Raw genomic sequence first — 21784 nt, forward strand, 5'->3', positions numbered from 1 at the left:
GCCAGGGGCAGAGCTAAGAAGAGCAGGGAGCATCACTCCTCTCTGGATCCCATGGTTGAGGCAGCTTGCAAAGGACTTGCCCATGGGTTAGTCTGCCCTCCAGTGGCAATCATCTGGAACTGCACCCTCCTGCCCTGCAGAAAGGTTCTCCACCTAATTGAAAGGCTATTGCAAAAGAGGGACGGGACAAGCCTGTGATCAGTGCCCTCTTCATACTAGAGACTTTGCTTCTGGGAGCCTCTAAAGTCCCAAGTCCCTGCCCTCAGAGGCAGGCAGCAAGTGACAAAGTCACCTTCCATTCCATACCTGTCCAACTTCCAGAGCCAGGCTCCGACATCCCACTTGCTTATGGAGACCCCCTGAGTCAGGACTTTCCAGGGTCTTGTTAGGACCAAACTCCAGAAGGGAAAGGGGCATATTGGGAAGCAGTGGGGACTGTGGAAACATGAGGGGTATAGAGTCATATCTTTTTTAAAAAAATATTTATTCCCTTTTTGTTGCCCTTGTTTTTATTGTTGTAGTTATTATTGTTGTTATTGATTTCATCATTGTTAGACATGAAAGAGAGAAATGGAGAGAGGAGGGGAAGACAGAGAGGGAGAGAGAAAGATACACACCTACAGCACCACATCTAAGGGGCACAGACATGAGGCTCCACAGATTGGTCTCACTTCGAAGAGAAGATGAAACTCTGGATATTTATGTAAAGGGACCATTAAACAGGGCCTTTAGTAAAGGTTGCCCGTTAGTTTGGAAAAATAGTTGAAATGTAATGCAAGTCACACAAAAGAGTAATTATATTTGCATAACCACTATGCTGTCCCCCCTCAGCACCCCCCCCCCCCAGGAGTGCTTCTAACATATTGAGCTTTGCTTATGTACTTGTCATGGAGTGGGGGGGGGGGGAGAGGTGAACAGACTTACTATAATCACATGGCCATAGAGGGCAGACTTTGTACTTAACCCTTGGTCTTTTGCCTCTGGGTCAGTGCTCCTTTCTTTCTTTCTTTTTTTTTTTTTTAATTTTGTTTATTTATTTTCCCTTTTGTTGCCCTTGTTGCTGTTTTTATTGTTGTCGTAGTTACTATTGTTGTTGTTATTGATGCCGCCGTTGTTAGGACAGAGAGAAATGGAGAGAGATGGGGAAGACAGAGGGGGAGAGAAAGATAGACATCTGCAGACCTGCTTCACCACCTGTGAAGTGACTCCCCTGCAGGTGGGGAGCCGGGGGCTCAAATCAGGATCCTTATGCTGGTCCCTACGCTTTGCGTCACATGCGCTTAACCCACTGCGCTACCGCCTGACTCCCCAGTGCTCCTTTGAATACATATCTCTGTGTGGTCTGCTCTGCTATCCAGTCCCTGGGGCAGGGGGCCAAATTATTAAAAACATTTTTTTTATTGCTACCAGTGTTTTTGCCTGCATGATGAATTCTACCACTCCTGGGGGGTTATTTTTCCTTTTTTTTTTTTTATAAGACAGAGAGAAATTGTGAGGGGGGGAGAGAAAGAGACACTTGCAGCCTTGTTTCACTGATCGCGAAGCTTCTCCTTGCAGGTGGGAGTAAGGGTTTGAACCCAGGTCCTTGGGCATGATAACGTGTGTGCTCAACCAGGTGTGCCATTGCCCAGCACCCTCCCCTTTTTAAAAAATATTTGTTACCTATAAGAGAGAGTTTCACACAAGACACAGAGAAAGATGCCAGAGTACCTCTCCGGCATGTTCGGTGATTGAACCAGGAACCTCAGGCATGCTAGTCCAAGGCTCTGCCTATTGTGGCATTTTTTCCTCCAGTCATGGGGGTGAACTATTTCTGACCTCTGCGAGGTGGCGAGACACATGGGAGTCAGAGTAGAGACTGGGAGGTGATCCTCACATTTATTGATCAGCTTGGCTTTCAGTGGAGTGGGCCTGGCATGGGCTCTCTTGGAGTAAGGACAACACCGTGTAGCACACGCAGCCCCGGGCAGCTCCCCTGGCTCCTGCTGAGATAGTTGCCCAGCCTTGTCCCTGGGCCACTAGACCTGGCTTTGACCCTTCTGCAGGACAGACCCAGCCTGACTCCTACCAGGGGCTAGCTGGCTCTACCTGGACCTGGGCCTCAAGTTCTTGGAAGTTGGCACTGGAGGGGATGGGCACATGTAGCTTACAGATGAAGAAACTGGGACTTGAGGCAGGAGGGGACCCATGGATAGCCTTGTGGCTTTGTCCCCATGAGGCTCAGAGCCCTGGCTCTTGGTGCCCTGGGCCAGTCAGTGTTTAGATATCCTTCCTTTCCTTGTTCTGGATGGAAGGTATTCCATGACCCTGGAATGAGTTTCTCCAGAAGCTCAACCCATAAATACAGAAGTGGTTTATAGTAAAATATATACAGTACTATGCTTAAAAAAATAATAAATTAGATCTTGGACTCCCCTGAGGGTACCTGGCCACATGCATATCATATGGCAGGGGCATTGGCCATGTGTCACATGTGGACCCCTAGCTGAGTGTCCTATACCTTACGTAGTGCGAGGACTCAATCCACTGACCTAAAGGTTACACAGTAATTCTATGTTGCATCACATGGAACTGTCATGTGCCACCTTTGTGTCCTGCATTGCACATGACACCCTCCTTGTTTCCAACTCGTCGACTAAGGCCCATGTCATAAAGGGTAGACTTTTGTTTGAGAGTGGCTCTTAGCCCTGAAAAGTGTCCTCCTTGAAGACTAAAGCAGGACAGATGTGCCTGTCCCTCCTGAGCTTATGTATAGGGGCACCCGGGTGAGGCTCCCTTCTGGAATCTTCTTTCCCAGGGTGTGGAACTTAGCATTACTAAACTGGATCTGAAAGGTCTTGAGGGGGGCCTTCAGGTATCTCCAGAGGTCTGTGACTTGCTGTCGAAGAAGGCAAAATTCAGCCTGGGGTTCTGTCTCTGGAGATGCTGGACTTTTTCATGAGAGATGGAGTTTCCCCAGAGGCTGTTGGACATACAAATAGGTGCTTAGCACTGAGAGTTAGTTGCTTACTGAGCCTCCTCTCATCTGTTCAGATGGGAGGCTGAGGCCTGAGAGGGAAGAGCTGCCCTAATCACCTGGACGAGGCAGGTTCAAACCAGCCTGGCTCTCCTAGGCAGATGGTGCCCCCACTATGCCCACCTCCTGACTTCTCCCACTTAGTCATCTTCCCCGGGAGCCAATGACCCTAGCCAGGCCCAGGCTTGTATGCATATCTGCACATATAAGGACAAAGCTCTTAGTGCCTGCACTATGAATCCACTGCTCCTGGAGGCTATTTTTCCCATTTTTGTTGCTCTTGCTGTTGTTATTGTTATTGCTATTATTATTGTTGTTGGACAGGACAGAGAGAAATTGAGAGAGGAGAGGAAGACAGAGAGGGGGAGAGAAAGATAGACACCTGCAGACCTGCTTCACCACTTGTGAAGTGACCCTCCTGCAGGTGAAGAGCCGGGGGCTCGAACTGGGATCCTTATACCGGTCCTTGCACTTGGTGCCATGTGAACTTAACCCACTGTACTACTGCCCAGCCCCCGCTATTAGCATTTAGATGCCTGCTTATACTGCTTACTCCTTTTTCTTAATATATTAAACATATTTTATTTATTTATTTATTTATTTATTTATTTATTATTGGACAGTGACAGAAAGATTGAGAGGAGAGGGAGAGACAGAATGGGAAAGAGACAGACACCTGCAGCCCTGCTTCACTTGTGAAGCTTTCCCTCTGCAGATGGGGACCAGGGACTTGAACCTAAGGTCTTACGCACTGTAATGTGTGTGCTTAACCAGGTGTACCACCACGTGGTTCCCCAGTGTGCTTACTCTTTAAGTAAGCTAGGCATTGTGCTCAGTGCTTTGGAATAATCACTGAGTCCTCACAGCAATTCTCTGAGGTAGGCACTGCCATCATCTTTTTTTTTTTTTTTTTTTTTTTTTGCCTCCAGGGTTGTTGCTGGAGCTCGGTGCCTGCACAATGAATCCATTGCTCCTGGAGGCTATTTTTTCCCTTTTGTTGCCCTTGTTGTTTATCGTTGTTGTTATTATTGTTGTTGCTGTCATTGGATAGGTCAGAGAGAAATCAAGAGAGGAGGGGAAGACAGAGAGAGGGAGAGAAAGATAGACACCTGCAGACCTGCTTCACTGCGCTACTGCCAACTCCCCCCTTTTTATGATAAGAGAGGGAGAGATATGGTGAAAAAGACAACAGCTGAAGCTTCACTTTAGTGCAGTGGGGACTGGGCTCAAACCTGGGTGTTGCACATGGTGAAGCAAAACACTACCCAAGTGAGCTATCTCATTAGCCCTCATCATCCTCATTTTACAGATGGGGAAACAGATTCAGAGAGTTTGCCTGACTGACACAAATGGCAAATGGCAGAGTAGAGCTTGATCTAGGGCTGCAGCGGCCCTATGATTGGGCCCTCCTCAATCGCTATTGAACAGGCCATGGCCAGTGTGCCGCTATGTTCCATCGCTGGGGAGCCAGAGACGACCCGAACTGCCCCTGCGGCTCCAGACAGACTATGACCCACATAGTCAACGACTGCCACCTCTCCAGATTCAAAGGAGGTCTCGAAACTTTACATCAGGCTCAACCTGATGCTGTTGACTGGCTATGGAAGAAGGGCAAATGCTAGAAGAAGAAGAATCACAGACCCCTGCAAGCGTCAACCCGGCTTTGACCTAGCACGTTATGATTGGGCCCTCCTCAATCGCTATCGAACAGGCCATGGCCGGTGCGCCGCTATGTTCCACCGCTGGGGAGCCAGAGACAACCCGAACTGCCCCTGCGGCTCCAGACAGACTATGACCCACATAGTCAACGACTGCCACCTCTCCAGATTCAAAGGAGGTCTCGAAACTTTACATCAGGCTCAACCTGACGCTGTTGACTGGCTACGGAAGAAGGGCAAATGCTAGAAGAAGAAGCAGCTAGATTTCTAGGGGAGAGCCCCTGGTCTCCTTCGATAATGCCCAACTCAGGTTCTGATTCATATGACAAGAGGGAATTGCCTTCTATAGTAAAGGCTGGGGAGCTTGCACCCACCACCCACACCCCTGCAAACCCTCTTACCAGATGACTTGGATGCCAGGTGCCTGTGCCAGTCCTGCTGCCAGGAGCTGGGCTCCATGGGCTGTGATCTGATTCTTCTCCAGGCTTCCCAACAGATGGCAGAGGGAGATAGAATGAGGGAGAGAGAGAGAGAGAGAGAGAGAGAGAGAGAGACTGACTTGAGATTGGGAAGGTGGGCTTGTCTGTGTCCCCTCCCAGGCCAAGATGGGATCACATCTGCTCAGAGGACCCACTAGGTGGCCATTCAACAGGGAGGAGGAAGGCTGGGGCCCAGGTAGAGCTCAGCTGGGCAAGGGCTTGCACACTGGGAAGGGGGACTCAGGGAAGATTTGCTGGAGGCAGGGGAATGGCCCAGGGGCCCACTTGGTTTTCCTTGGTCACAAGGTCCTCCCTGCCCCATCTGGCACCCCAGGATGTGCCCCCTCATACTCCATTCTCTTCAGCCGGCCCATCTGCGGCAGGACCAGGGCCAGTTCAGCAGCCGCCATGTCCCCCAGTTGATTCCAGGACAATCTGCAGGGCAGGGTTTTAAGGTCAATGACAGGGGATCAGTGAGGTCATCAGGCAGAGACAAGGCTGACAGGGGAGCAGTGGGGTCAAGGGGAAGAGACAAAGCGGTGAGTTGAGGGGGTTGGGAGGTTGGAAGTAGTAACAAGGAGAGGGAGAGACCAGAAGCCTGCTTGGCTCTGACATAAGACATTGCTGGGGATTGAACCTGTGGCCTCTAGGTCTCAGACATGCAAAGTGATGCTGTCACACTGAGCTAGCTCCCGGTAATCTTGGCTATCATGACTATCATTGGAAAATCTGATTAAGGACCCAAAACTAAAGGTTGTTTCAAGGATAAATCCATGCAAACAACAGTAACACTTTCTAATTGGAGCCTGTGTCCTGCCTAAAATGCTGCCCCCTGCACACCAGTCTAGTACTTCCTCTTTGTTGTAACACAATGAGAAAGGTTCCGCTTCTTTCCTGCAGACCTAAGCTCCCCCTGGAATCCCATCGGGCCTATACTTTAGGAAACAGTACTTCTCTCAGTCAAGGTCAGGTTCCAGGCCAGTGCTGGCAGCTGGCTTACCCCTGAGGCCACATGGTAAGTGACAAGCCAGCGTCAGGTGGGCATGGTGGGTGGGCATCGCGGGCAGGCAGATGGGGGGCTGCTGGCTGTAGTCACTCTTTCCTATACCATCTGCCATTGTCATCTGGGCTCCACCAAGCTGCCTCCTCCCAAAGGGAAGGTCAAGGGCAAAGAGCCTTTTAAAAGCACAGACCCCTTTCCCTGACACCTCTGCCCAGATGGGAGCAGGCAGGTGAGGCTGAGGGCCCTGAATCTCTCACAGCACAGTGGCTAGAACTTCCCAGAGGGTTAGACGATGGTTTGCCTGGTAGAGTAAACACTTGGCTGTGCAGTGCAGGAGGCACCAGGTTCCAGCCCCCAGCTGCTACGTGGGAGGGGTTCCTGTGTGAAGAAGCTTAAGAGTAGTAGAGCAGGGAGTCCAGCGGTAGCGCAGCGGGTTAAGCTTAGCACATGGCGTGAAGCACAAGGACTGTCTTAAGGATCCAGATTTGAGCCCTGAATCCCCACCTGCAGGGGAAGCCCTTCACAGGCAGTGAAGCAGGTCTGCAGGTGTCTATCTTTCTCTCCCCGTCTCTGTCTTCCCCTCCTCTCTCCATTTCTCTCTGTCCTATCCAACAACAATGTCATCGATAACAACAATAATAACTACAACAACAATAAAAGCCAAGGGCAACAAAAGGGAAATAAATAAAATAAATTAAAAAAAGAGTGGTAGAGCTGTTCTGTCTCTCTCTTCTACCTCTCCTACCTGTTTCTTTCTTTCTTTCTTTCTTTCTTTCTTTCTTTCTTTCTTTCTTTTATTTTTTAATTGTTATTTACAAAATGGAAACACTGACAAGACCATAGGATAAGAGGGGCACAATTCCACACAGTTCCCACCAGCAGGACTCCGTATCTGGAGATAGAGGACACCATACCCTCCCTGGATAGCTTTCCTATTCTTTAACCCTTATGACCATAGAATGCGAGCTTGGACCTACAGGGATTCAGAGGTTACACAGGCTCCTAAGCTGAATATGGGCCTCAGATCAAATCGATGGGGTTTACAGTCAACAATATTTATATACTTTTCCCATATTTGGGAGCTACTTTTTCCTGGTCCAGCTTTCTAGTTCTTTTTCCAGCCATGACATCATCTCCCCTGACAATAACGTGGGTCCACCTGCATATCAGATGTCAGCCTGAGGAAAAAACTAGTATAGTCATGGCCCTTTAGATTACACCTAAAATAGACCTACTAGCTATTTCCTAAACGGACACTCCTACCTGTTTCTTATCCTCTCTCTGAAAGATGGAGAGAAAGAAAGTAAGTAAGAAAAAAGGAAGATATTCTGTTGGAGGCAGTGGAATCATGTAGGCATGAAGCCTCAGTGTACAACCCTGGTGTCAAGAGAGGAAAGAAAAGGAGTGGAAAGAGAAGGGTAGGAAGGGAAGAGAAGAGGAGCGGAGGGGAGGGGAGGGGAGGGGAGGAGAAGGGAAGGGCAGGGAAGGACTGGGACAGGGAAAATAGCACAATAGCACTGCAGTTTATTCATTCAATTTTATTTTATTTTATTTTGTTTTTTTTACCAGAGCACTGCTCAGCTCTGGCTTATGGTGATGCTTAGGGATTGAACCTGGGACCTTTGGTGCCTCAGTCCTCAAAGTCTTTTTGCAAAACCATTAGGCTATCTCCCTCCCCAGCCCACTTGATAGACTTTCATGCTTGAGGCACCTGAGGTCCCAGGTCAGTCATCAGCACTAGCGCAAGTCATAGCTGAGCAGTGCTCTGGTTAAAGCAGAAAAACAGAACTCCTAGGAGAGAAAGTCTGAGCAAGAAGGAGCTCCCATTGTAGCTGGGAGGCTGTTGTCTGGGGTCAAGGGATGGGAGACGGGGGAAAGGAGGGATGGAGAGGCAGCACTGTTCTCTGTACTCACAGGATTTCTTCCAGGGCTGGACAGAGCAGGAAGCTGGCGGCCAGGGGCTTGGCAGTCTGGTCATCGATCTCACAGGCGACCAGGCTGGGGAGGGGAGGAGAATGAGCCAGCCCCGCCCCCACTCACACACACATACCACAGAAGGTGGAGAAGTGGCCCAGCTTCCCAATCCCCATTGTCACTTCCAAGGTCTCCCCATAGTTCAGGTTCCATTAAAAAAGGTCTTCCCTCTCTGTCCCCCCAGCCTCCCCGTCCTGGGGGTTGGCTACTTACTCTATCTGTCTGAGCAGTGGGAGTCCCCGGCAGAAGGACAGCACCCCTCCAGCCAGGCTGTTCTCTGCTAAGCTGCAAGGCAGAGGATACTGGTGTGAGGGGGACTCCTAGGCTTTCCCAGCCTGACCCCTGCACAGTCCCTATAGCCCCGCTCACCTGAGCTCTTCCACATGTAGGTACCCATCCAGGGCCTGGCCCAGGCTCAGCAGGCCTGTTGGGCTCAGATGACAGGCCTGCAGGCTGGGGGGAGGGGAGAGGGCTGTATGTGGAGACTGGGGCCTTCTGCACCACACTCCACCCCAACCTGTGTCTTGGGGTTGACCAGGATATCTGGACAATTGCCACCCCACACCCTCCCAGCTTAGACTCCTTTGCCTGGAACACAGAGCAGATCAGAGCCCTGGTCCTTTGTGGGGCTCAAAAGGGACTGCGGATGTAACGTGCTGAGGCTGCACTGCACAGCCTCTGCTGGCATGCCTTCGTTAGTCCCCAGAACTCCGCTCACAGGGCTGGAACTTTTGCAAAAGGAGAAACTGAGACTCCTAAGGATCAGGAGTGTGGCCAAGGACACACAGGGAAAAGTGGCAGAGCCAGGATCAAACTGGGGTTCCTGAATGCCCTGCCTGGACCCCAGAGGCAGGAGGGAGAGGGGGCAGGCTCACCACCTCCCCTTTAGTTGCAGTTGGACCTAAGGCAGGGCAGCTCAGTCCTTAGACTGCCTTCACGTCCAGTCCTCCCACTATCCCGATTGCACCTGGTGGGGGTGGGGGAAGACACTCACAGCAGGACCCTCAAGTGTGGGGGCAACTCCCGAGCCAGCCGCAGGGCTGTGGGGTCCCCCAGGACATTGTGGCCAAGCCTGGAAGGAGAGAGGGGCGAAGGCTGAGCAGGGGGCTACTCTGCCCTGTGCCCGTGGTGACGGTGGCGAGATGAGGGTCAGGGGTGAGGGGCACAGGGACACGGCAGGGCAGCCATGTGGGCCACACTCACCTCAATTCCTCCAGGTGCCTGCAAAGGGCGAGCGACTCTGCCAAACGCTCTCCCCCCATCGGACCAAAGCTGTTGTTTGAGAGGCTGGCGGAGGCAAGAGGCAAATAGCAGATTCTCAGACCCCACCCTGACCTAATACATCTGCTGGGGCCACAAGGGGCAGCCCCTCTCTCCCCCATTTCATCTCCCAACCCCACAGGGTCGTGAGATCCAGCAGGTCCAAGCAGAAACCCCACCCCACTGCCTGGAGAGACAGAGAGAGAGAGGGAGAGGGAGAGGGAGAGGGAGAGGGAGAGGGAGAGGGGGAGGGGGAGGGGGAGGGGGAGGGGGAGGGAGAGGGAGAGAGAGAGAGAGAGAGAGGGAGTGTGTGTGTGTGTGTGTGTGTATAAACAGCAGACTGAACCTGGGGCCAGTGTGCCCCCTCACCCTTAAACCATAGTGTGGTCATTGAGGGTCCCTAGGGTAGAGCTGGCCACTCACTCTATCTTCCTGAGCTCTGTCAGCTTCCGCAGCACTGTGGCTAAGTGCTGAGCACCCACATCTCCAATCTGGTTTTGGCTCAAGCTGCGGGAGAGAGAACCGGAGAACTGGAATCAGAGGACGATGACACCTAGAGAGGGCTTGGCTCACACCCAGGAGCGGCTTACCCCAAGCCTTCTGTTCAGGTGTGTTCTCCCTGAAGTCTGATCTCCACCCCTCCGGCTATCAGACACCCTGTCTTTGCTAGGCCCGAGGCTGTGCATGGCAGGGAGATGACCAAGTGAAGGTACCCAGGGAGTGCCTTACTCCCACCCCCTCCCCACCCCAACCTTGGGGAGAGGGACCCACAACTCACTGCAGCTCCTCCAAGCCAGTGGCAGCTCCAAGAACCTGGGAGAGGTGGCAGCAGCTGCTGTCCTCAAGGTGGGTACTGTTCAAACTGGAGAAGCAGAGGCGCTTAGTCAGGAGTGCAGGTAAAGCCTTCACACACCCAGGAACTCTTTTTTAATTTTTAAAAAATATTTATTTACTTATTTATTCCCTTTTGTAGTTATTATTGTTGTTGTTGTTGGATAGGACAGAGAGAAATGGAGAGAGGAGAGGAAGACAGAGAAGGGGAGAGAAAGATAGGCACCTGCAGACTTGCTTCACCGCCTGTGAAGCGACTCCCCTGCAGGTGGGGAGCTGGGGGCTCCAACCGGGATTCTTAGGCTTGTCCTTGCACTTTGTGCCAGGTGCGCTTAACTGGCTGTACTACCACATGATTCCCAAACTCTTTTTTTTTTTTTTTAAAGATTGATTTATTTAGCAATAAGAGAACCAGAGCATCACTTGACACATAAGATGCTGGGGATTGAACTAAGGATTCCATGCTTGCAAGTTCAGTGCTCTAGTCACAGTGACACCTACTGGGCCACATCCAGTAGCTCTGACCTTTGCTACTCACTCACAAGACTTCAGGGAAGAAGGGAATGTCCAGATAAGAACATCGGCCTGGGGGTGGGGGTGGGGCTGGGGGGTGGGGGGTTTTGGCCTGGCCAGGCTTTGCCTCAAGGGTGCCTGAGACTGGGATCTCCAGGCCCGCCCCATCATTCAAATGCTTTCCACAATACATATTCTTCCTCCTGGATATTACCCTGTTCCAATCCAAGTGGATGGTAGGTTTTTCCTTAAGCTAAGTTTATTATTATCTTTTCTCTACCCCCTCCTTGTCTCTCCTTTGCAAGAAAGGAAAAACAAACAAAATCAAACAGCTGAGGGTTAGCATGATGGCTCACTTGGGAGGGCAGCTGTTTGCCATGAATGTGACACAGGTTCATGTCCAGCCACCACTGTGCTGGTGCAAGGTCTTCCATGATGTGCTGTGTCCTTCTCTCTCTCTGTCTATATCTCTATAAAATCAGCCTGGAGTGGTGAAGCTTTGTCATAAACGAAGCAAAATGAGCTGGACAGTGGTGTACTTGGCTGAGCACATGTGTTATAATGAGCAAGAACCCAGATTTAAGCCCCTGGTCCCCACCTGCTGGGGGAAAGCTTTGCAAGTGGTGAAGCAATGCAGCAGGCATCTCTCTGTCTCTCTCCCTCTCTAACTCCTCCTGCCCTCTTGATTTCTGGCTGTCTCTATCCAATAGATACATCAAGATAATAAATTTTTTAAAAAAGCAAAACAAAACCAACTGAGGCAAACTGTCATAGTCCACATGTTAAGTATTTGAGGATTATTTGTTTCACAAATTAAATTTAAGGACCAGAGAGATATCTCACTGGGTAAGGTACAGCATTGTTATGCAGTATACCCAAGATTGAGCCCTGGGATCCCACAGAGGTGTTACTGCAATAGAGGAAGGTTCAGGGCTGTGTCACTCCCTCTCTGTCTCCCTACCTGAATGAAAAAGTGGCCCAGAGAGGTGAAATTGAGTGCAAGGCACTGGTTCTACTAACACACACACACACACACACACGCACACGCACACGCACACACACACACACAGCTAAAATTTTAACCAACTTCCTTTTAATCAGTTTATTTTGGGTGAAATGATCTGCTCCCCCAAACTCTCTGACCTCTTTTCCTATTCACTCTGGCAGACTGGGGGTGGGTCTTAGACGGAATCAAAGCAAGAGCTTTGATGTATCATAACTTGGGTTTGCTTTCAGTCACCTTCTTTCTTATTGTGAAAAATTGCACGCACAAAGCAGGTGATACTTGTCTGTCACAGTGGTCAGGGGCACCCAGATAGAACACCAGGGTAACCAGCTCTGAGTCTAGACCCTCACTGTTCATGGTGAGGTCTACAGTCCCAGAATTTGTGTCATTGGGGGAGGGTTTTATTAGAAATGCAGAATCAGGTCAAGGAGACAGTATAGTGGTTATGCAAAAGACTTACACACCTGAGGCTCTGAAGTCCCAGGTTCAGTCCTATGACCACTATAAATCAGAGCTGATCAGTACTCTCTGGTAAAAGCAAGCAAGCAAGCAAGCAAGCAAGCAATGAATGTATGAATGAATGAATGAATGCAGAATCTAGGCAATCCACATCCAGGCAATCAGAATGTGAACAAGAACCCAGGGTGAACTGTGCGCATATAAGAGTTGGATCTAGTCCCCTCAGGTCACTTTTTTAGCCAGAAGAAAGTTGGTGGCATTAAATGGCAAGAACAATGGACACTGATCTGGGATGACTGTTTCCAGGACAGGAGCACAGGCTCCCCAGGTCAATGGTCCCAGAGCTTCCCTGGGCAGGGGACAGCCTCCCACTCATTCCCATAGGGTCACGCAGCCACTCACCGGAGGCTCTGCAGGAGAGTCATGTGGTTTAGACCCCGAGTGAGCACAGCCAGGTTGGAGTCGCCTAGTGGGAGATAGCTGAGGCTGGAGGAGAAGTCAGAGAAGGATTTGATGCTTCTGGTTGGGTCTCAGCTGCAGACTGAAGGCTGTCCAGCCTGGAAGCTTGAGACCTCCCAGACCACTCACATCCACATGGTGTAAAGACATATAAACTATAAGTTATACAAAACAAAACTGCACTGGGAAATCCAAATGCCATTTCTCTGCATGAGATGTTAAGGTTATTTGAACCAACAGAGGTGCAGAGGCATGTGGGGAGTAGAGACAAGCAACAGAGGCAGACATCTGGTCCAAGGTCTCACTAACCCCACCTCCTTCCCCCAACAAAGAGGGAGAGGAAGGATTCTTGAAGGGGCAAAAAGTCAGAGAAGCTTTCTTTGAAATTATATTCAAAACATACAGGGCTGGAAAGGTAACTTAGCTGTAAAATGCCTCCTTTACATTTGTGAGGCTCTGGTTTTGATCCCTGGCACCATATGAGATCAACCAAGATAAAATGAAGAGAACAATTGGATGGTGGAACTGTTCCGTGTGTCTCTCTTTCACGCTTATAAAAACAAGCAAACAAAAAATGAAGTGTGGAGGTGACACAGTGGTAGGTTGCATAGACAAAACCCTGAATTCCATCTCTCGTATCACGTTAAGAAGAAAATCACATGCAGAAAAAGAAATCTGGGGGGAGTCAGGTGGTAGTGCAGCAGGTTAAGTGCAGGTGGTGCAGAACGCAAAGACCTGCATAAGGATCTTGGTTCGAGCCCCCAGCTCCCCACCTGCAGGGGAGTCACTTCACAGGCAGTGAAGCAGGTCTGCAGGTGTCTCTCTTTCTCTCCCCCTCTCTGTCTTCCCCTCCTCTCTCCATTTCTCTCTGTCCTATCCAACAACAATGACATCAGTAACAGCAGCAATAATAACTACAACAATAAAACAACAAGGACAACAAAAGGGAATAAATAAATATTTAAAAAATCTGGAGGAAAATTCATAACCATTCATTCCCAGAAGTCTTCTCATGGGGTGTCATGAGGATGTGGTGCTCTTTATTAGATGTTTCTGTGATGATAAACTTTCTGTAATTGGGAAATATTTCCTGTCACTAGAAAAATTTAGAGATTAAAAGCAGGAAACATTCTGTTGGGTGTTATGTCTAGATACTTTCAGGTCTGTGTGAGACAGAAACCAAGGCTCTTTCTGGTGTTTCTAAGAATTTGGTAACTCCAAATTATACATAAAAGCCCCTAGTTACTAAGGAAACAATTGTTGGCAAATGGCAGTGGGTCTCTGTGGGTTTTTCTCCCAGAGTAATTTTCCCTTTCTTCTAGTGAATAACACCATGAAATAACAGCACCCAGAAGTAATAGCACCCTTGAGTGCTGACAACTGTGTAGGCATGTGACCCAGATCTGGCCAATCAGAGTGTTGTGTGCTCAGAGCCTAAGTGATTGGTTTAGGGATGGACCTAGGCTAGCCCAGGAGAGACTCAAACTAAGCCTTTTTGTTATAACTTCAAGGAGGAAAGTGTTCTCTTTCCACTAAACTGGGAGAGGGAGTCTGCAGCTTTAGAGAGAGACAACCATGGAGACAGAGAGAAAGAGAGGGAGAGAGGGAGAGAGCGAGAGAGGGAGAGAGGGAGAGAGGGAGAGAGGGAGAGAGAGAGAGAGAGAGAGAGAGAGAGGCTGTGTCCAGCCTGAAGTCTGCTGCCTTGTAGCTTCCCTCCCTCCCTCCCTCCTTTCCTTTCTCCTTTCCTTCCTTCCTTCCTCCCTTCCGTCCTTCCTCAGAGCACTGCTCAGTTCTAGTTTATGGTGGTGCTGGGAATTGAACCTGGGAGCTTAGAGCCTCAGGCATGAAAATCATTTTACACGACCATTATGCTATTTCCTCATCTCTGCCTTGTAATTTTCAGACATGAGCCAGTGCATTCCTGATTTGGGTTGGTGGTATGAATCGAATATTCTGTTTTCTGTGATCAAGCATCCTGAAGACACTCCGAGTCAGCTAAGGAAGAGAAAGATCTTGGGAAGGCATTTAGCTCATGTACATGTGATGGTGTGTGTGCAGGAGAGATGCAAAGATTCCCAGGCACTCGCCTGCCCTCCACCAGCCACCACCACTTGCTTACTCAAGCCTCTTCATACGTTGCTTGCTCTCAAGGGCCCCCAGCAGCACCGTGGTGTCCTCTTTACAGAATTCATTGCTAGAGAAGCTAGAGGCATCAGGACAGAGTTAGTCATGCCTGCCTGCCTGCCCAGGCCCTGTCGCTTATCACTCCTTCAGTATCCCAGACTGACTGCCCTGTTCATGCTCTCTGGAGGCATTTTCTGTCTGGAACAAGGGGCTCTTGGGTCTCCAAAGAGGGAGGTGTAGCAGTCAGAGATAGTCAGAGAAAGGACACCCTGGATAAGGAGTGCAAAGAGGAAGAAGGGGAGCAGGGGACACATACTGTCACATGCACAATGGTAGCCCTGTCCCTTAGCCCTCTTGTACCCTGACACCCACAGTCACTCTGGGCAGGACATTGTGAGCCCATTTCATAGATTAGAAGATCCAAGCCTCACTTCATATTTGAAGTCAAGTTGGTGTACAGAGCATAAACTAAGTCTCAGCTGCCTCCAGGCCATCCCAGGGAGAAAAGTGACCATCGGAATCCACCCTCCACCTTACAGCAACCCCAAGGCTTCTTTCCAGCCTTTCCCTCTGCTGGGCCACTCCTTCCTAGGTCCCCTCCACTACTCACTCCAGCTCCTCCAGATGGTGGCAGTGACTCAGACCAGATGCCAGGTGGGCCAGGCCCTGGGAACTCACACAGCTGGAGGTCAGCCTAGTAGGGGTCAGAGGGCAGCAGGTCAGGAAGGAGCTCTGGGTTTTGGGAACTCGAGTTTAGTGATAGAAGGCAAGGAGGTGGGTGGGAAGTGGTGCCAGGGGGTTGGGACAGTGGGAAGGAACCCCTCCTTCCTTTCACAGATCTCTCTCATGGTGGACAGTATGGGACCCAGGACTGTGAGGCCACGGTGATAAGCCAGACTATCGTGACAACTGGCAAAACGGAAGTATAGGTTGTAGTTTAGCTAATGGTCATATATCTGTGTTGAATTTCCTAGATTTTATACCTTTATCACTTTATAGGGGAAAACATCCTGCTCTTAGAAAATGCACTGAGAGGGAGTCGGGTGGTAGCACAGCGGGATAAGCGCAGGTGGCGCAAAGCACAAGGACCGGCATAAGGATCCTGGTTCCAGCCCTCGGCTCCCCACCTGCAGGGAGTTGCTTCACAGGCGGTGAAGCAGGTCTGCAGGTGTCTGTCCCTCTCTCCCCCTCTCTGTCTTCCCCATCTCTCTTGACTTCTCTCTGTCCTATCCAACAACAATGACATCAATAACAATAATAACAAGAGCAACAAGGGCAACAAAAGGGAAAATAAATAAATATAAAAAAATTAAAAAAAAAAAGAAAATGCACTGAGATGTTAAGGGTGAAGTATAGTGACTGCAACACAGTTTCTTTCTTTCTTTCTTTCTTTTTTTTTTGCCTCCAGGGTTATTGCTGGGGCTCAGTGCCTGCACTATGAATCCACTGCCCCTGGAGGCCATTTTTTCCCTTTTGTTGCTGTTGTTGTTTATCACTGTTGTTGTTATTACTGTTATTGTTGTTGGATAGGGCAGAGAGAAATTGATAGAGGAAGGGAAGACAGAGAGGGGGAAGCAACCCCCCTGCAGGTAGGGAGCTGGGGGGCTCGAACCAGGATCCTTATGTCCCGGTCCTTGAGCTTGGCGCCACGTGCGCTTAACCCACTGCTCTACTGCCTGGCTCCTGCAACTTAGTTTCTTTTCTTGGTTTTTTTCCAACCAGAGCACTGCTCAGCTCTGGCTTATGGTGGTACTGAGGGTTGAATCTGACTTTGAAGCCTTAGGCATGAAAGTCTTTTTGCCATAACCATTATACATTCAAATGATCCAGAGAAGGAGAAAACAGGATTGGGGGTAGGGTGAGGAATGAGGGGAGAAATGGGTGAATTGGGGACAGTAACACCTGATGATTTTTCTCAGTTTTCTAGTAACTTTCCTACTAGTTTGCAATTAAACAATGGAGGAAAGAAGAGCACTGAAAAGAAAGTCATTTTTCTGGTCACGTGGTCATGGCTTTTGGCATCATGACATTGGCTCCTTTTGTAGTTCCAGTTCATGGGGGACATGGAGCACAGGAAGAGTGTGTGTGTGTGTGTGTGTGTGGGGGGCACACCATGGGGGTCTTGTCTGCATACCGGAATTTCTTCAGCTCAGAAAGAGACAGTAGCAGGCTTTGTAGCATCAGGGAGCTGTCATCACAGAGGCTCAACTGGGACAAGCTGAAAAAAACACACCTCTGGGGTCAGCCCTTACATTCAAATGGGAGACAGAGAAGGGGGGGACCATCCCAGAGCTGCCAGTGGGCAGGATCCCCCTGGGCCACCCTGGGGCTTTCCATGTTGGTCAAGTGTGACTGCTGCCGAGGCTAGCCAGAATGTTGATGCCCCCAGCTCTGCCCACCTCTGCTGGGGACTGGCCAACCTCTCAGGTATGGCCTGGAGTGGGCATTGGCCCCGAGGCCATGTTTCTGGGTACTGACCTGAGCTGCTGCAGCTTGGCACACGTCTCCCTCAGCTCCCTGGCAGGAAGGTTGTGGTATGTCTCAAGGTCACAGTGAGCCAATCTGGAGGTTGACAGACATGTGGCAGTTTCTGAACATCTGGACCAAGACTGAGGACTTAAATGCCGTCTGCAAGAAGCTTGCCTTTTGGGAGCAAACACATGCTAAAGAAGTTCAGTTTTAGATAGTGCTGCAATGAGGAGGTCCAGCTTGGGGCTGGTGGCATGGCTTTACAGGCTGTTCACAGTACAAGGAGGCGAGTTGGCACTGAGATTCAACTGTTTGGTCATGTCCTCAGCATTTGTAGGTGCAGGGCTACTCTTATCCAAGGGGGAGGGGTGACATTTAGCTTCCCAAAGTGTGTTGTGTGGATTAGAGGTACTGTGGTTCCAGGTATCTTTAAGATTGTCAGTGGGAGGGCTTGACAGCCTGGGGGTAGGAGAGGAGAGAACATTCTAGACTGGGGACAGTTTATGAAAGGGCCCTGACGCAAAAGGGAACTAGGTGGCATTGGAGGTGCTGAGAGCTCATGGGTCTGATGGAAATTGGTGGGGATAATGGGAGCTGAGACTGGGTTTGTAGTTAGTGAATGGACCTCATGGAGGGTTAGCTTGGTTCAGACCTAGGCCATGCAGACACTTTGGAGGTCAAAGGACCCAGAGCAGGGGCATGAGCAATACCGACCAGTAGTTGCAGCCCAGCCCAGCCCCCAAAACCATGTCCAGCCACACCCTCTCAGGGCTCTAGGTACCAGGTCGCACCTGAGGGCCACAGCCTCTGGGTTCTCCTGACGAGGAAAGTCCAGCCGGATGTGGAGCTGCTTCTGGGTCCCAGAAACGCTGAGGGTGGAAAGGATAGGTGGTGTTAGCTCACCCTGCAGCAGCAGTATTTCCCAGGGCACCTAACTCTCTCTTTTTCAAAAATGAATTCATTTATTTATTCATGAGAAAGACAGGAGAGAGAAAGAACCAGACATCACTCTGGTACATGTGGTGCCCGGGATTGGACTCGGGACTTCATGCTTGAAAGTCCAGTGATTTAGTCACTGCGCCATTTTCTGGACCACGCAGGGCACCTAACTCTCTGTCCCTTGTCACTCCACGTGTTTCTGCCACTCCTAGTCAGGGACCTCAGTGTGTATTGTTGTAAATCCGGGGTCACCTGCAGGCAGTCAGCGTGGGCCCCCAGCTTATCCATCTGTGATCCAGCTGCTTTTCATCTTTATTTTTATTTTTATGGCCCACCAGGATTATTGCTGGGGCTCAGTGCCTATGTGATGTCTTCACTACTCCTGGCAGACACTTTTTTTTAAATTATAAGACAGAGAGAAATGTGTGGGGGGTAGTGGGGAGAGGAAGAGACATCTGTAGCACTGCTCCTCCACTTGTGAAGCTCCTCCATGTAATTGGGGGCTGGAGGCTTGAATCCAGGTCCTTGTGCATGGTCGGATGTGCTATCTACCCAGTGATGCACCATAGCCCAGCCCAAACCTTTAGTCTATTGTTTATTAATTTTTTTTAAATGTGTGTCTTCAGGAGATTTTTAGCCCCTTGTCCAGAATCTGGGGCTGCCTTCCTCTCTGGCTCTGTAGCCTGAAGACTGTACAAGTCTCAGCAAGCACACAGTCTCCTGAAGAAGCACCAGTACTTCCTGCCCTTGGGGACCCGAGAACTCATGTTCCATGCAGCAGCTGATGCACAGGGCCTGAGATGCTATCTATAGGAAGAAGCGTCAGGAAAGGGTGAAGCACCCTGTGAGAATCTCCTCCCTGGACTCACCTTATTTCAGTGATGTTGCCTGAGGCCTGGGTACAGACTTCTAGCAGTGCTTTCATCCTGGTTCTGCCCACCCATGGCTCCTTTACCCTGTCACAGAAGTGGGCACAGAGAATGGTTCCCCCACTGGGGTGAGCAGTAGCTAGTGGGAGTACCTCAGGCCAGGGGATGCAGTGAAGTTTTCTACCGATTTCAAAGTTACCAAACTATACAACTGGCCAAAAAGCATGAAGCAAAATGAACATCATCCTTATTCCAACAAATGCAGGTTCCTTAACAGAAAAGTGCCTTTAAAACATGGTTTTGATGCCGGTAGACGTGGTATGGGTAAAATCTTGTAATCTTACAGTCTTATAAAACACTAATGATGACAAATAAAAAATGGGAAAAAATTATGGTTCTGAGATTAGAAAAGACCAGATAGTAAGATATTGCAAAGATAATAAAAGTTTATTAAAATGATCCCAATGTGTTCTTAAAAAAAAGAAGACTATGCAGAGACGGCAAAGCCATGAAAAGAAAGAGGGAGAAAGATGCCTGAGGAAAATACACTGAATGTTAATGGTGGTTGTTTGGATGCCTGTGAATGGCTTCTTTTTATTTGTTCTTTAGTTTTTAATATTATCTGAATTGTCTGCAATGTGCATGCATTCATTCAGAAGCAAAAACAGAGCTGTTCAAAAAACATTGCTTTTAAAGTTACTTTGAGTTCCCCACCTCCTTTTTTTTTAAAAAAAATTTATTTACTGGGGAATTAATGGTTTACAGTCAACAGTAAAATAAAATACAATAGTTTGTACATGTGCAACATTTCTCAGCTTTCCACATAACAATTTAAACCCCACTAGGTCCTCCTCTGTCTTCTAGGACCTGAACCCTCCCTCCGCCCCCCAGAGTCTTTTACTTTGGTGCAATACACCAAAACATCCTTTTTAAAAAAATTATTATTATTATTAGATTATTTATGAGAGACGATGAGGAGAGAGAGAACCAGAAAATGACTCTAGCACATGAGATACTAAGGATCCAATTGGGGACCGTCAAGTCTCAGGGTCCAATGTCTCATCCTGTGCAATCTTTGGGATAAATAGGCAGGGTTGGCTCCAGGTCCGGGGGCAAGTTTCTGGGTGTAGAAGGTGGCCCAGACCATGACTCTTGGGGGGACCCACACTCTACCCCCCACCCTTGACCTGGGAAGAGGAAGATGGTACCTGAGTGTGAGCTGCCCTGCCGGCTTCCTCACCAGGTTCAGGAGGGAGGCCAGCTGCTCCTGAGCCAGGTCACACTGGGTCAGCCTGGGGACAAAGGTCACTTATTAGAGTAGCTCTGACAGGGAGTCCCCACCCCTCTGCTGCTTCCAGGGGCTGTGCCCAGTCACTCACGTCAGCTCTGTCAGCTGCAGGGCCTGGCTCAGGCCGGTGGCCAGTCTGGGCATGTTCTCTAGCCCAAAGCTGCACTTGCTCAACCTGAGGGCAAAGGAAAAGGAGCAGAGCTGTGCTGAGACTGTGGGGTCTTCTGCCCTGCTCTTCCCCCAGTTTTCCTCAGGGACTATGGTGGGGGTGGGGTGAGGGCATCACAGGCTGCCAAGGCCTGGCACAGAGCCTAAGAAAAGGCCAAAAGTGCAGCAGCTCCTCAGTTGGCAGCTCCCTGTTGTATTGGGAATAGACAACATGCCAATCCCCCCACTCCCACCTACCCCATCACCTTCTCTGCCCACACCCCCACAAAGCACAGTGCTGGGAGTGAGTCACTTATTGAGCCATAACTATATCTGGTCCTGTGCCACATAGGTGAACAAGGTGAACAAGCAGACATGCCTCATGTGCAGTATCTCCTGTCTGGAGGGCTGTTTCCTAGGAAGAGGCTGACTAACCCAAGAAGACACATCAGGTAAGAAGTGAGGGCAGGGGGCTGGGTGGTGGCGCACCTGGTTGAGCGCACATAGTACAGTGCACAAGGGTCTGGGATCGAGCCCCTGGTCCCCACCTGCAGGGGGAAGGCTTTATGAGTGGTGAAGCAGGTTTGCAGGTGTCTCGCTGTCTCTCTCCTATCTCCCCCCCTCCTCTCAATTTCTGGCTGTCTCTATCCAATAAATAAATAAAGATAAAAAAAATTAAAAAAAAAGAAGTGAGGGCAGACCCAGTTAGAGATGATGTTAAGAAGGGAATGCATATGTCCTGGAAGACCAAGAGTCCTCAACCAGCAACTTAAGCAACAGGTATGTTTCTTAATACTTCCCAAGACTGTATAGGCAACTGTTCTTCATTCTACCTTTATTTGACCTACAGTGAAGAAGACCATAGCATTTCATTAAGAAAGTCTTGAGGCTTTCCGGTTCATACATAGTTTATAGTTTTTTATTATTATTATTACTACCTCCAGGGTTATTGCTGGGGCTCAGTGCCTGCACCATGAATCCACTGCTCCTGGAGGCCATTTTTTTCTCCCTTTTGTTGCCCTTGTTGTTGTAGCTTTGTTGTGGTTATTATTGTTGTTGGATAGGACAGAGAGAAACAGAGAGAGAAGGGGAAGACAGAGACAGGGAGAGAAAGACACCTGCATACCTGCTTTACTGCTTGTGAAGTGACTCCCCTGCAGGTGGGGAGCGGGGCTCGAACCGGGGTCATTCCGCCAGTCTTTGCGCTTTGCACCACATGTGCTTAACCAGCTGCGCTACTGCCTGACCCTCAGTTTTATTATTTTTATGTTAATAATGTGTCAGTTTTGA

The 21784-nt window shown here is 49.6% G+C and overlaps 1 protein-coding gene across 1 annotated transcript in view; it reads right to left on the reverse strand.

Moving 5' to 3' along the window:
* Nucleotides 1-1852: 1852 nt before the first annotated feature.
* The window catches only part of NLRC5 (NLR family CARD domain containing 5), a 73355-nt gene continuing 53423 nt past the window's right edge, over nucleotides 1853-21784 (reverse strand). The window contains exons 30-48 of the mRNA XM_060185510.1: nucleotides 20439-20522; nucleotides 20268-20351; nucleotides 19060-19146; nucleotides 18043-18120; nucleotides 17261-17344; nucleotides 16917-17000; nucleotides 15393-15476; nucleotides 14778-14861; nucleotides 12602-12685; nucleotides 10169-10252; nucleotides 9814-9897; nucleotides 9334-9417; nucleotides 9125-9202; nucleotides 8500-8583; nucleotides 8344-8415; nucleotides 8071-8154; nucleotides 5505-5588; nucleotides 5076-5159; nucleotides 1853-2962 (exon numbers count right to left, since the gene is read on the reverse strand). Of these exons, the coding sequence (XP_060041493.1) occupies nucleotides 2851-2962; nucleotides 5076-5159; nucleotides 5505-5588; nucleotides 8071-8154; nucleotides 8344-8415; nucleotides 8500-8583; nucleotides 9125-9202; nucleotides 9334-9417; nucleotides 9814-9897; nucleotides 10169-10252; nucleotides 12602-12685; nucleotides 14778-14861; nucleotides 15393-15476; nucleotides 16917-17000; nucleotides 17261-17344; nucleotides 18043-18120; nucleotides 19060-19146; nucleotides 20268-20351; nucleotides 20439-20522 (1603 nt within the window). The 3' untranslated portion in view covers nucleotides 1853-2850. The remainder of the gene's footprint in view (nucleotides 2963-5075; nucleotides 5160-5504; nucleotides 5589-8070; nucleotides 8155-8343; nucleotides 8416-8499; nucleotides 8584-9124; nucleotides 9203-9333; nucleotides 9418-9813; nucleotides 9898-10168; nucleotides 10253-12601; nucleotides 12686-14777; nucleotides 14862-15392; nucleotides 15477-16916; nucleotides 17001-17260; nucleotides 17345-18042; nucleotides 18121-19059; nucleotides 19147-20267; nucleotides 20352-20438; nucleotides 20523-21784) is intronic.

Source organism: Erinaceus europaeus, chromosome 2, assembly GCF_950295315.1.
Source record: "Erinaceus europaeus chromosome 2, mEriEur2.1, whole genome shotgun sequence".
NCBI lineage: Eukaryota > Metazoa > Chordata > Mammalia > Eulipotyphla > Erinaceidae > Erinaceus > Erinaceus europaeus.